Source organism: Parasteatoda tepidariorum, chromosome 10, assembly GCF_043381705.1.
Source record: "Parasteatoda tepidariorum isolate YZ-2023 chromosome 10, CAS_Ptep_4.0, whole genome shotgun sequence".
NCBI lineage: Eukaryota > Metazoa > Arthropoda > Arachnida > Araneae > Theridiidae > Parasteatoda > Parasteatoda tepidariorum.
This window is the reverse complement of record NC_092213.1, coordinates 33,972,394-33,988,147: the sequence shown is the minus strand read 5'-3', so window position 1 is coordinate 33,988,147 and position 15,754 is coordinate 33,972,394. Positions and strand designations below refer to the sequence as shown.

Sequence of the window (15,754 nt, the reverse complement as noted above, 5' to 3'; positions counted from 1 at the left end):
AATTCAAAGATTCGAATTAAAATATAAATACGTTCATTTACCGCAATAACATGTACTTTAAAGATATGCTTAATTTTTAAATTATGAATCAATTATTAGAAGTTATTAAACTTTGCTCAAAGCATTCTAAATTATTAATCAAGTTTTTAAATGCTAGTGATAAAGTATACGAATGAAAGTTGAATAATTTAAATTATTAGTGATATAGAAAATATCGTGATATATCGGAAAATATCTCATTATATCATATAAAAATTATCGATATTTTTTCTAGGTATTTTAAATTTTTTGTCATATCTTCAAATTAAAATTTTTGATATTGACCATCAAAAATTCTCATTTGTCTTTAAGTCCATTTGACCTAAGGTCACCTTGAGATCAAATGAGAAGCTGCAATACTTCTTTATTGGTCTTCCTTATGACGATGACGTTTAGTGATGAGGAAGACACGTGGCTCCCTCGTGGCGGATACTAAAAAAACCATTTAACTATTGAAGCCATTTAACTAGTACCACACACGTGAAATGTTGGATGTATTTAGTAGTGAAGCTGTAAGTAATTTATTATAATTAAAAATTATTCATTATAGATAGTTCTGAATTATATGTTTCTTATTCATTTGTCTCTATATATTAAAAAGACGCAAGCACCACCAACAAATATTATTGTGGGTGTTACTTTAAATTGTATACTAAATGACTTTTTTTTTTAAACACAAAAAATTTAATAATCTTGAAATTAGAAACGTAAAAGGAGCTCAATTAAATAAAAAAAGAATTTAACACTCCGTAATTATTAGCCGTTGAGCTTGTAGTAAAAAATACCATTGGACGACTCTCCAGCCCAAGGAAATACATTTACAGAGTTGAAATTTGACTTCTTTTTTGTTCGATGTTCACAACAATGCTAAGTGCTTTTCCCCTCTTTAAGTTATATTTCTACTTTTTTCCCCTCATATTTTTTTGCTTTAGTTTACATTTTGTAATAACGTAGGTGTATAGGAAAATGAACAAGAAGTACCATTACATAAAAAAACATTAAAAATAAGAAGAGAAAAAAACAAGATCGAATTATAAGTTTTATTATGAACTATGAAACTTGTAGTAAGAAAGAAAAGAATGCAAGACAATCTTACAATAACCGAGCGGAAATTTGACGTGCTAAGAGAGTTATTTTCATTTATTAAGTTAACTTTACTCGTGTTTTTTTTTAATTATTTTTGAAGTTAACTTAACACTTGTTTTTTCTTTCTTTAAATAAACTTAACACGTGTTTTTTTCTAAGTTAAATTAATACGTGTGTTTTCTATCTTCCTAAACTCTAATTTGTTAGAATGCTTTTACACTTTAAAAGGCTATTTTGTGATTTTTTTTATTTATTTTTATTTAATCAGTGACTATCTACCGCTATATGTAAAGAAAATTTATCCCTCTCGAGGCTTTCATTTTATAAGCTCGCACTTGTCTTGATGTGGCCAAGCATAAATCTTCACATTTATATCAAAACTTTTACAAATAAAAGATGTAAATATTGAAATGTTATATTCTATATGGTTATCTTAATATATTGTTCACAAGGTAAAATTCTAATTTATTGTTTCCTATTGTGTACCACATTCTATGTGCCTAAGCTTAATTTTTTTTTCAAGTACGCTTTTTTTTTTTAATCAAAATAATCATTTATTTTGCGACGATTGACACATAAACAATATGCTCTTACTTAAAACTATAGTAATCAATAATCATACGTTTTAAAAACAAGATTTTTCTTTTTTTTATTTAAGTATCGTCTTCGGTTGTTGTTGAGCCGAGAGAATGAAGATAGCATGCAGCCATCTGAAATTTCAAAAATATTATCAAAATTATTCATACATTTTTCATTTATATCATCTAATAACTATCAATATGTAATAATTAGTGTTTATTAAGTATAGCATAAATAAGTTGCTTGGGCAGTGGCATCAAAAGAACAGAACTAAAACTCCAATATTTAAAAAAATAAATGTGTAGCCAAATCTACCACTACAGATTCCAAATTTTATCGCCTTCCCAAACATCGCCAGTATCGCCAAACCCACCGCGTAACATATACTAGGATTAAGTCATCTTATTCTCAATACATACGTCACCATATGTATAGTATATGTATTTTTTATTGTCAGTATTAATTTAGAATGCTATGATTAATTGAATACACTAGAGAAAGCAATATAATTGAATAATATTCTAGATAATTCAATCTAACCCGGCTATAATGAACCTCGGATACAGTGAACACTCGGTTGTAGGTAACATTTAGTGATCTGGTCTGAACTGTTATTAAATTAGTATTGTTTCATGCACTTATAGTGAACAGCTAATAAATCAGCGATTATTGAGGACTAATTTTTTGTAGTTATCGAAATAAACAATACTCTTCAGTTTAAGTGTTTACTCCAAAGGTATATGACCTTTGAGCCGCGATGGCTCAGGTGATAGAGCGTTCACCTACCAATGAGATGAACCGGGTCCAAATCCCAGCGATGGCTGGTCGATATGACTTTCGCATCCGACTCGCACTAGCCACAGTGCTGACGTAAAATATCCTTAGTGGTAGACGGATCATGGGTAAGAGTCTCCTTGCTGTCAGATTAACCTTGTGAGGTTTTCGTGATTTTCCTCCCACGTAACGCAAATGTGGGTTAGTTCCATCAAAAAGTCTTTACGAAGACAAATTTCTCTCAATACTTGATCCAGGTGTTCTCTTGTCTTCTGGATTGGGCTCAAAATTACAAGGCTACGGAATTGAACATTATTATTAGTCGTAAACTCAAATTTTGAGTCGACCGTTCAATCACGGTTATAAAATAATATGATCTTTAATTTAAAATGAAGAAATTCACGTTATAAAGGAGTGCTTAAAATGATTAATCTCAATTAAATGAATAATGCTTGTGGTTCCAAAACTAGTCCATGGAAGAGCAAATTGGTTGTCCAATGATTGGAATTACAGCTTTTTTCGAAAATAATGTACAGCAATCGGATAAGCACTTAATGAAAATAAAATAAAAACTCCGAAAATGACGAAAATTGATAAACGTCTAAAATTTTCTAAAAGAGTTTTGATATAGGATGACAATCACTTCATTATACAGGGAATATTTTAAAAGTTATTAGCTATTCCTATTAAAAGTTTCGTTGTAGGAAGAAGTTCGGTATAGGCAAACTTCATTGTAAAAGGACTACATATTTAGTTAGTTAATAATTTATAAAGTAAATTGCGTACTCTTTCCGTCACTGTTTCCAACAATGGCACAGGATTTTTTTCCCTCAAAGATTTTGGATATAGTGGACTTATTACTTGAGCTCCAGATGGTTCACTATAGCAGGGAGTGGCTGTATTCTGATTTTTTTTTCTTTTTTTTTTACTTTGACTTGCTGTTTAAACAACAGACCTTATCACAATTAGTAGAAAAAGCATAACTCATACAGAACAAAGCTTTGATTTTTTTACACATTCTTGTTCGCTTAAAAATTAAGTCTCCGTAGAAGAAACACAGATTTAATACGCAGCAGAATAGAGATAATTTATACTTATCTAAATTATTTTCCGAAAACCTAAAATATAGTATTATAATAATTTCACTTAAAATAAAAAATAGAACAAATAAGAGTGCAAGCAATTGATATTCTGTTGAGCTTAATAAACATCGGACATTTCATACAGATAGAAAAAATGGACAGATTATATCAAATATTCTTTAATATAAGAAACGTATTCAGAACTATCTATAATTAATAACTTTTAATATTAAAATATTTTCTCATTAACAATTTGAGAGCATCACTATTGAGTATTCCACATGATGGTAACAGAAAATTAAAATTCAAAAGAAAAATGTATAAATAAATAAGGATTTAAAAGAAAAAAACATTTGAAAAGATAAGAAAAGAAAAAGAGTTATAAAATACCACATTTTATTATACAGGGTGTCCCAAAACAACCGCATAAACTCTGCACAGTTAGATTCTTCGTTGGGAGTACATAAAAACTGCCCAAAGAAGCATTCCTGTACGATCCATAGCTTACGAGAAAAATACGAATAACAAAGTATGACATCACTGCCAGTGCAAGAAAAAAACACTTTATTGGAAATATATACACTGCGTGCTCAAGCCTGCCTCGACATGCACGGTGGACACTTTGAACATCTGCTTTAAATTGCGCATAGTATACTGCTGTTGATATGTTCAATAAAGTGTTTTTTTCTTGCCCCGGTAGTGACGTCATACTTTGTTTTTCGTATTTTTCTCGTAAACTGCGGATCGTACAGGAACTCCTCTTTGGGCAGTTTTTATGTACTCCCAACGAAGAATCTAGCTGTGCAGAGTTTATGCTGTCGTTTTGGGACACCCTGTATTTATTCAGAAGACTTAAGAGGGTAAATTTAAAATTTGCTTTCAAAAGATAAAAAAGAATATGGAATGGTTTGAAATATAATGTATAAACACTTACATATTAAAAGTAGGCATTGAAAGTATTTTTTGTACTTTTAAAATGAAAATTACATTATTTTAAGTGCTGCATAATTAATTTAATGTATTTTTGTTTGTCTTTGAAAATTCATAAAGATCTTTTTGTGAGTCATGCGGTCATGGAGGTTCAGCTTACAGAAATCTTATGACCAACGTCATGGCAGCAATGCGCACATTGTAGAGTTTTAATCAGAATTGCACACAATGCCACCTTTACTTCGCGAATGAATCTACAAATATACATTAAAGTATAATACACACAGGTAAAGAATACAATTGAAAATAATTTCTAAATCTGAAACAAATTTTTTAAAAAAAAGTTTTTTTTAGAAAAGATATGGACAACTAAAAAGTTTGCTTTGCAGTTAATTTTTTGATAAAACCATAAATATTTAATAGTAATAATTTTATCAACAAATTTACTAAGATTTAAATTGTAGATTAGTATGATCAAAATATCTTTTTTTTAAATTTCCTGAGCTAAAATTATATGAACTTTTACATTTAAATCTCTCTTTAAATTTATCTTTTCGGGAAGGTTTCAATCATTTACTGAGCACTTCATACACACTCCCAAGAGCCTTGGTGGCTCAGGGTATAGAGTGTTCACTTTACAATGAGAGGATCCAGGTTCGAATTCCAGTGACAGTTGATCGATATGAATTCTGCTCCCAAATTGAACCGGCTATAGTGTTAACATAAAATATCCTCAGGAATAGAGGGATCATGGGTTGGAATCCCCTTGCCGTTAGGCTAACCATGAGAGATTCTATTGGTTTTCCTCTTCCTGTAACGCAAATACTGGTTAGTTCCATCAAAAATCCTTCCATGATGGAAAATTTTCCCAATTGCTTCTTCCAGGAGTTCTCCTATCTTATGGGTTGAGTCCAAAATTACGAGGGTAGGAAGTTGAACGCTGATAGCCGTAAACTCAGAGTTAAGTCAGATGCACAGTGCCGGTTATAAAGTGAAAAAAAAAAAAAAAAAATCTCAGGTTAGAAAATTTATTAGGTTTTGCTTCTGGTCGTCAATTCTTTGGGTTCGGGTCTCTTTTCGGCCTTGTGTAGCATACGCAGCGTTAAAAAAAATTGTGACTTCTCGGTGAAGATAAATCTGTAATCTTTCCTGTTACATCATCTTTGATAATTCTTTATGCCTTAGATAGTGTCAGGCTTATTCTTGAGTTTTTAGATGTGGCAATTCTTTTGTTAACATTAACAGAGAGATTTTTTACAACTAAAACAAGTACATGGTAAGTATAAGATAGGTTTTGACCAGAATAAATAGATAACAGTATAGGCGAAGACCCTGATTATATTTTAATTCAAAAATAAAAAGACCACTCATCTGTTACTTCAACCAACAAAATCTTCAATTATTACTTGAGGCAAGCTGTCTTTTGACAGACAATGTAGATTGTACAGATTATTTGCTCACTGTGAGATGTGAAATCTGTACATTTTACGAAACAAGATTACTGTGTAGAAAAAAAATAAAGNTTTTAGATGTGGCAATTCTTTTGTTAACATTAACAGAGAGATTTTTTATAACTAAAACAAGTACATGGTAAGTATAAGATAGGTTTTGACCAGAATAAATAGATAACAGTATAGGCAAAGACCCTGATTATATTTTAATTCAAAAATAAAAAGACCACTCATCTGTTACTTCACCAACAAAATCTTCAATTATTACTTGAGGCAAGCTGTCTTTTGACAGACAATGTAGATTGTACAGATTATTTGCTCACTGTGAGATGTGAAATCTGTACATTTTACGAAACAAGATTACTGTGTAGAAAAAAAATAAAGATTTTAGGAATATTTTGTTAATATAGGATATTTTTAATGCTTTAAAAAATATATTGAAATATAAAATTCATAGGAAGACTTTGACCTACGTACACTGCAATGTAAAAAATGCAACTAGCTCCATTTTTGCTAATTAAACATTACAATTTCACAATCCTATTTTGCATTTCCCTAATAAAATTTAAAGTAAGCGTAAATTGCACTGTGTGGAATCAATGTTTTCACTACAGCGCGAGAACGTGAGAATCTCGCATATTTTCTTCTTTTCTCGCATTAAAAAATGATTACCGCGAGAAATTCGCGCACTCTATAAATTAATTTAAAAATTTCTCGCATTTTGGAAAAAGCTTCGAATTACGCCGTTTAGAATAAAATCCGTTTCACGTTTCTTCCTGGATTTTTCATTATTTTCAACATCTGCTCCGTTATCTAGCTTCCCTATTTACCAGTAATGTTCAGAACCTTTTCGAACAACAGAACACAACCCCTTTCAGAACACATTTCTCTGTAACCACGTGTTTACAGTAGGTAAGGTTTCTTCATGTAAGACGTTCAAATTTTTTATGTACTAATGTAAGATGGACAAATACCTTGTATAGGCAAAATCTTCTATGATGATGCACCAAAAATATTCAATGCTTTAAAAAATAGAAGACGTTACAAATATATTATAATTAAAGAAATGATTTTTTTTTCAAGCGTTTTTGTGTTTTTTTAGTTTTTAGAAATCAGACTTAACTTTTTGAAATCTGACTCTGTTTTCGAGAAAGGATGAAAAATTCTCACCCATTTTTTTTCTATGATAAAAAAAACACTGGTTGAATACAAAATTAGTAGAAAATATTTGAATTGAGTGTCTATTATTATTTTGTAGATCTCACACTTTTTACTTTACTTGTAATGTCGCAAAATCAGTTTAAGATATATTTCCTTAGAACGTAAAATGTACTGTCTTTAAACAGGAGAGCCACTCTTCAGTCCTGAGGACTGAAATCAGTCTAGTGAAAAGATCAATGGGCTAAAACCCACTCACCTCACTAACATCTATTTCCAATTTGTTTACTTCCAATTTTCTAAAAAATTTAACTATTTTCGGCCAAATGAATAAAAAAAAATATAAGATCATTTTTAAAAACATGAACTTTATAGAAATAGGATATAACTTAATGATGCAGACTGGAAAAATAAGTTGAGGTATGAATAACACCAAAAAAAATTATGGCGTAATTTAGAGATTAGTGTAAAAAAATAGGTTGACTGTTATTTTTGTTTTGTTTGTTGTAAAAAAAAGTAAAATGAGGAAAATAAATGTTTCTTTTAAAAAAAGTAGTTAAGTCATTGATATAATATATGGATCGCTCTCATCCAGAGTCAGCTATAAGTTTCTGAAAAATTCTGCCAAATAAAGCCAAGCCGTGTTAATTTATCAAAAAATCAGTTCTATCTTAAAAAAATTTTTGGAGTGCTTTAAGAACAGGTCCCCACGGGTCAGGGAGAACAGGGAAAACCTGGAATTGTCAGGGAGTCTCCAAAAATCAGGGAATAGTCAGGGAAAGTCGCAATTTTCTTACAAAAACCTGGAAAATTCCTTTATTTTTACTGGAAAAAAACCAGTCTTAAAATTGTCAGTTACAATACTCAGTTATTGAGATTCGAGTTAAATAATTCTAACATCTATTACAATTATTTATTGTAAAAATTTTACACTTTAGACATACTGAAATGCTTCCTTCCTCATGTAATGATATTTATTTTACATGAAAAAATCTAATACTTGGCATAACAAATAAAAGAATCCAAATTTTCTGATGAAAAATTTCTTAGTATAGATAAAATATGGTATGGATTTTTATTGAAATTTTCCTGGAATACCTGGAAAAGTCAGGGAATTTTTTTTTTTTGAAATTGAGTGGGAATCCTGAAGAATATAAAAATTCTCAAAACATAACGATAAAAATTTTTAATGAAAATAGCTACATTAAAGTTGCGTCCGATCCTTGTGCTTAATATTATTACTTGTATATATATATATATAAGTGCATAAAAAAGAATAAATTACTATTACATTAATATAACTTAACTTAAAATAAAAATTACTTAATATAAAAATAAAATGAATAAAAAATATTTTTTTTTTTAACTTGATGAAACAATTTGATGATCTTAATAGGTTATGATCAGTTCATTGTTTTTAATTAAGTTCAATAAGTGAAAAATATGTATATCTTGACACGCCTACAAATTACAAACTAAATTAAACAGTTAAATTAAAAATAAATAAATTAATAAAAATAAATAAATAATAAAAAACATAGTCACAATATTAATTTTTAGCTGAACGAAAATGTCACTATTGTATAAATTGCATAAATGTCACTATTGAGTTTGAAAAAAAAAAAAAAAAAAAACAGGATTAAAATTAAGAATATTTTTTGACAATTGAAATTTGGGAAAATAATTATATTTATAACAAATTTAATTTTTTTTATGATAAAATAAAATTTTTGAAGAAAAATTGTAGGTGAATATTTATTTACTGAAAAATATATAATAATGGGATTTTTTATTATCACATTTAATGCCCAAAAGATACATTATTGTGTCACGAAATCATTTTTTCAATTAGAAAAATATTTCCTCTTTTCCATTTACTTACTATTTTTCAAAAATATTGCAATCATGGATTCTTATGTTTAAGCTAAGATCAAGTGTGTAGAACCACGGGAATAAGAGGATCGAAATTGGTTCGTAAGTTCGTATTATTACGATAATCTAAATTCGAAAAGTAAAGAGGACACTATAGCACGGGAAAAGCTTTTCTTCACTAACTCTTTCTCATCTTCATAAGTAATTCAACCTTTTAGAAAAATTAAGTTTAGGCTAACCTAGAGTAAGGCTTGAAGTTTCAATTAATGAAAAGAAATTTTCATAAGGAAAATAAATTATGAGAGAATAACTTAGGATTAGTTAATGGGGAAATCCCCTTCCAATAATTTTCTTGCATTTTGATTATTTTTTCAACAATTGAAATTATATGGCTTACTAGCTGAAGCAGAATTTGCGATGAAAAACTTCTATCACGTCGCTAATCCGCTATGAAACCCTTCGTAGCAAAGTATTTTTTTTTTCTACCTACAGTAGTAATATAAAATTTAAAGTAAAGAACGAAGTGAGTTTAGCAAAATATGGAGTTTTGAATGCTGATTTTTTTCCCTTCAAAATATCAAAATTATGTAAAGATTTTACGTTAGTATTTTGAAAAAAAACAGACACTTTCAGCATTTTAAACTTTATGATTTGCTAATAGTTCAACCGAATTCGCTTCTTTCTAGACTATAAAATTTAAATTAGTAATGTAGGAAAACGTGAAGAAGCTCTTCTTTTGTGGTACAAATAGCTGGAATTGATTCAAGGCCAACCAGTTTTGACCTTTTGACCGCAGTTCTAAAAAAAAAAAAAAAATTAGAATAGGACTGAAAGAAGATCCATGTTTTCAAGGAATTTCCAAGAATGCTATAATTATGTAGCTACAACATGACAATTTTGTCACAACATGACAAAGAATTCGACTATCATCTGTTCTGTTGAAGATAGTACTTGGCCGTTGTAAGTACGATTTTTGAAAGATGTCTTCTTTTGAAATATTCTAGTTTCACATGAAGTCAAACATGCAAAATGACCTTGACATTTCATGTTTCGTCTTTACATTATCCTTCGTCGCCGGTCTCCCGGTGTCTCGCAGGTGTGGCTGCATGTTGAAAGGAAAGGCATGTTGAAAGATGGAACCATTTCCATTCTTATGGAAAGAGGATCCTTTGTCATTCTCTGTCGAAAAGGAGACTAGTTGTGATAATTAGTCACAACTAGCTGTCTCCCTTTCGATTTAATTTGAATAATAATCTGCTGGAAAATTTAGGTTCCGACAAAGAATGTATAATGTGACATGCGAAGATACTTTCTATGGTTCCACGAATTTTTCCATGGCTTATATCCATAAAAATAGCTATATGGTGGAAAGAAAACTTACTTCCGAAACTCCAAAATAATATTTATTACGATTAAACTTAGAGGGGGAAAAAACTTTAGAAATAAGAACACGAACAAAATGAAGTAAAAATTGAAAAGTAAATAATATGTGGAAAATTAAGGTACAAACATAACTAAAACTGTTTGAATTAAAAGTTTACACAGTTACGAATTAAAATTGTCTATATTCAAAAACAAGAAAGGATTGTACATTATGTGTCTAATTCATCATTTTTTAAATGGCCAAACAAAAAACATAACGCAATATAAATTTTCCTCAATTCAAAATCGGGGTGCATTCACCTTCTTCAAAGTCCAGTATCCTGGCAAAAGTTCTTTCTATAACAAAGTGGTCGACAGTTTTCGGCATGATGTTCTGTCGTCATTTTGGCAAAGTTTTTGAGTATCGGGTGTTGGCCTTAATGTTCTAGATAAAAATATGTTGCACTATAATGTAAAATAAATTTCCTACAACTTTAATATGGTTTTCTAGTACACCTCTACACTAACTTACGGTGCAAAATAGCTTGTTTGCTTTTTTTCAAATCGATTAGACTGTAAATTGGTTCACATTGAATGAAAACATTGTTTAAATCACAATTTAATGCCAGATAACATCCCCTATCAAATTGCAAAAAAAAATGCGGCAGTCACGGGTACATTTTGAAGCGTCATTGTGCAGTAAGATCAATGTAAACCCATAGCAACAACACAATTTGACGACAATCAGTGGTTAACATGAAACCACTATGAAACATTCAAAGTTGTAGTGACGTCACGAAGGGACGAGTGGCATATCCATATCTGAACCTAGTCATAGTGATGATAAGAGATCAGATGTGAATGAATTACATATTCGTCACAACGTGTCGTCACTGCAAAATTAAGTGTTTCATTGTGGTCTCATGTTAACGTCTGGGCTATTTAATTAATTATTTATTAATTTTATTTTAATTTGATTTAATTATTTATTTATTTTTTGCAATGGTAACAGTATTATCTTCGTTATACCAAATGTAGCTCAATGTATTATCTTGATTGTATCAAATGCTTAAATTGGTCGCTGGGGTTTACGTAGTGAAAATTAATAATAAGAAATAAAAAAAATAACGATTATCTCCTCATCTAGGCTTACTTCCTCAGTCTGAATCTATTGATTAACTGCATTTTTAGACAAGTAAAAAGTTCTTGGGATGTATTAGTACGAAAAATCATTCTATAGCTATTACAATTTTTAAATTCTTGTTTCTCTGGAGTAAAGCTAAGACATAAGATGTAAATTGAAGATATATATCGATGCATAGATTAAAGATATACGAAACTACGAACAATTTTTTTTCTTTCGATAAATAAAATTTCAAAAGTAAAATCAATACAAAGAGAGAAAAATCAGGATAATTCTTCTACAAGCACTACAGTCGATTGCCAGCAATGGCTGTCTCAAGCGTTTTCATTCGTTTTGATCAGTTTTTTTATACTACGCGCATGCGTAGTATAAATTAGAGTGCCTGTATTGCACTCTAGTATAAAAGAACTTCCTTAAATACTTATATCTTGCAGAGTTTTTAACTATTTTTTTAAAAAAAAAAAACATTTTAATTAAATAATTTTGTAGTTAATTTTAAATTACTCTAAAAATATTGTTTGATTCCATTGAATATTTATAAAGTTATAGCAAAAAAAAATTCTTTTTTTTTCAACATATAAAGATGGCCTTATCTCTATAAATATTTACTCTAGGTTTACGAAATTTTATGCTGTTATTTAAAATAACAACTAAGTAAGTAATCATTGCAAGTTACAAGGCTATTGGTTGATTTTCTGGTATAGAGTGTTAAAAAATACTTGTTTTTTTTTTGTTGTTTTTTTCGTAATTTATTTTCAAGCTCCCAAACCTCTGAAAGCTTTAAATATTATTGATAAGTATGGAAAATTGCATGAACGAAACATCTCTAAAGTTATAAATTAATTCCATTCTTTGAGCATTTCTTGAGAAATTTGTATATATATATATATATATATATATATCTATGAATNGGAATGCATTATACAATTTTAAGTGCTTAATTTTTATGAAATTGTACTTTTTAATGCTATCTAATGCATGTTATAGTGTCTTATCATATTAAAAAAAACTCAATTTTATGATCAATAAACAATTATGATTTAAACTGGCTTTGTTAGTATTATAAAATAAAAATGCCATTTAAAGTTATATAAAAATAAATTTGTGCTAATGAAAAGAGCTATGCAGATACTATACTACTTTAATATAATTTTGCTTCTTCCGAAACGATCTGTATTTGAAGACTGTTTTTATAACCGTTTAATTTGTCAATTTACCAAAATACGATTTTCCCCTTCGTTTTTTACCGACTTTCATAAGTTTGCGTATTTCTTACGAATACTTTTAAATTTTTAAAAAATTTTTTTGGTCTTCGAAATTTGAGAACTTCTAAATTAATTTGCTATTTAAGTTTGGCATTTTTGAAATTTAAAAGTTGCTAAGTCTTATAGCTTTTTTGCAGTAAATCAAATTGTGACGTAAAATTGAGAATTAAATGAAATTATGAATGGTGAATTAATTTTTATTAATTTGGATTAGCGGCTCTTAACAATTTCTTAATAGAGTAACTATTTCTAGGTGATTTACTTCTGAGAATTTTCATATATTGTTTTCAATGCAACCAAAAACTGTGAAAAGCAATAAATCAAAAACTATTACGCAGTTCTACAGCTATAAATAGTGGTGAAAATTTCAATTCTCATTCTAGCCTTATAATTGTTGGTTCTGCTAATCCTTCAACGAGGAAAACCTCCTCAAAGAAAAGCTGACCAGCCGCTGTTATACTTAGTAATGGATTTGAAAAAAAATTAATTTTTGCAGCTCAGTAACTGTAGAGAATAAAGGACAATTTTTAGAATTTTTATTTATTTCATTCTCCTAGAAAAATATTTCCTAAATATCCTTTTTTTTCTCCTCTGGTGTCCTCTATATTACTTGGAACGAAGTACCCTTTCTGTCAAACTCTCCCATCCCTCATTAAATTGTCATAGAGTTTACTTTTCTTGAAACTTGAATAGAAACTTCTCAGAATAATTTACTGACAAATGGTTTTGTGAGAAAATACATTGGCGGTGTTACTTGGCGTTATTTTCACTGCTGTTGGAACTGTGGGAAACTTTTGCCAACAATGCGGTACAATTGATGTTTGGTTAGTGTCTTGACAGATAATCAATTTTCTTGGATGGTCATTTCAAAGTGTACCGCTCTCGGTAAGCTGTGAATCCTACTTGATGATGGTTAAGGTTAAAGAAACGTATTTAGCTACGGAATGAATTCGGTCAACTTTGTTTATTTGATTCTTATTACCTCCTTTTTGTGTGAAACAAATGAATATAGTAAGAAATAGAACACGTACATTGTTTTTCTTCTCAATACATCTGTATATAATATAAAAACATTCATATCCAACACAGTTTTTTGGTGCATATTAATTGTCCGGAAAATCCTATGGTTGGTGGGATCTAGTTTTCTTACATTAATTTCTATTTTGCTTTGGTTATCATCAGCAATAAAAATTAAAAGTCAAAAGGGTATTGTTTTCCTAGAAATATTTTTCCTTCCCTAATTTGCAGATATTTGCCAATACTGCAATTATTACATTTTTGACTTCGAATGTTTAAGAGTTAAAAACTAAGAATATTTTTAAAAATTATTTTTATCATTATTACTATAACGTAATTCTGTGTTACATTATAAGATAGCGTTGTTTAAATCGGTTGCTAATGTTATGAATCGCTTCACAATTACTATTTTTTGTGCAAATTACGTTAATATAAAATTATAAATTGTAATTAAAGAAATTCGTCAAATAATTTAGAACTTAACAATCAGATTCATGCACAAACTTTAATTCAATATATCTGTCCGTTTGGTAAGTGAAAATATTAAATTGCGGTCGTGAAGTCCTCAAATTACAACATACTTTTAATACTACAATACAACATACATACTACAATAACAACTACATACTTTTTATTTTAAATATTGTTTTAAAAATGAATTACTTAGAAAAATTAATTATGCTTACTAATACATCGTAATAGAATATGGAAAATATTTGGAGGGGGAAGCGGGAGGTGAAGCATAAACAAATAGAATTCTTTATAGTGCATATATTTGAAGTGAATAGTTTCAACTTTTGTAGAAAAATGGATATGCTGAGAAACCAAAATAATTGCGAAGCAATCATCGAAGTTGGTGAGCGGGAGAGAACAGGAAGCTTAGCCCCCTAGAATTTAATAAAATAGGCTTTTAGGGCCTAATTTATAGGAAACGAAACAATGGTACTTATGTAAAAAAATTTCTTTGTCACAGTCGGGTTGTTTAAATATTACTTAAGCTTTTAAGGAGAAAATGAGGTTAAGGTTTAGCTTAGTTTTGCAGACAAAGAGACAGGATAATTATAAGTAAGAAACTCAAGTCTCACTATTTTAATTTCTTTAATATAAAATAAATAAATAAAATGATGTAACAAAAAATTACACTTGGAAAATTTTCAGATTTGAAATAAAAATTATATTTGATGAAAGAAATTGCTGTAAAAAAAATTTTTTTTCATCACGTTTTAAATTTTTAATAAGTGAATTAAATCATAGATTTTATTTCATGCACAGTTTTTTCAGTTGAAAGTTCATTTATTTGAACTGAAATTTCTTAAAACTAAATTGTTACAGTAAAAATAAAGTTAAAAATAAAATTTAAAAAAAAAACCGGACAAAGGGAATAGCGATTTTCGCACATATGTATGGAACGGATTTGTAAGTTTTGTTTCATTGATAAGGGGTGGGTTCCAAAGTTATCAAAATCAAGTTAACATAATTTTTCAACAGAAATTCGAAAAAAAAAATTTAAAAACATCTTGCAAATTCTATTACAGAGTAAAAATTTACTTTTGTCACTGCAATTTTATTTTTAATGTTCTTAATTTCTTAAAATACTTTTCTTAATTCTATCCATACTTTATTAGAGAAAGGAAAACAGTTAAAATAGCGAATAATTCATAAATTTTTTTAAACGCGAGGCATGCATCAAACGAGGAGACTTACTGAGAGATATTTAAGCTCATTAAAATAAAATTAAATTAAATTATAATAATAAAAAATATTTACTAATTAACTGCTAGGAGGCACCCGTGTAAAAACCGAAACTTTTGGTGAACTTATTCTATAATTAATTTTTTTCTCTTCTATATTCGTAGTTGTGACATAGTTTCAAAGTTTCGAATATTTTCTGTTTTTTTAATATTTTCTGTTTTTTAATTGTTTTCTCTTTTTTGAAGGCTCCGTCATAATATGAAAAGATGCTTTTTTTAAGAATAATATGCAATTTTAATAACT

General features: G+C 28.9%; 1 protein-coding gene across 1 annotated transcript in view; it reads left to right on the top strand.

Annotated features, from left to right (window-relative positions):
• Positions 1-352: 352 nt before the first annotated feature.
• LOC107449029 (peroxynitrite isomerase THAP4) overlaps positions 353-15,754 on the top strand; it is a 28,408-nt gene continuing 13,006 nt past the window's right edge. Inside the window, exon 1 of the mRNA XM_071186477.1 lies at positions 353-551. Within this exon, the coding sequence (XP_071042578.1) occupies positions 532-551 (20 nt within the window). The 5' untranslated portion in view covers positions 353-531. The remainder of the gene's footprint in view (positions 552-15,754) is intronic.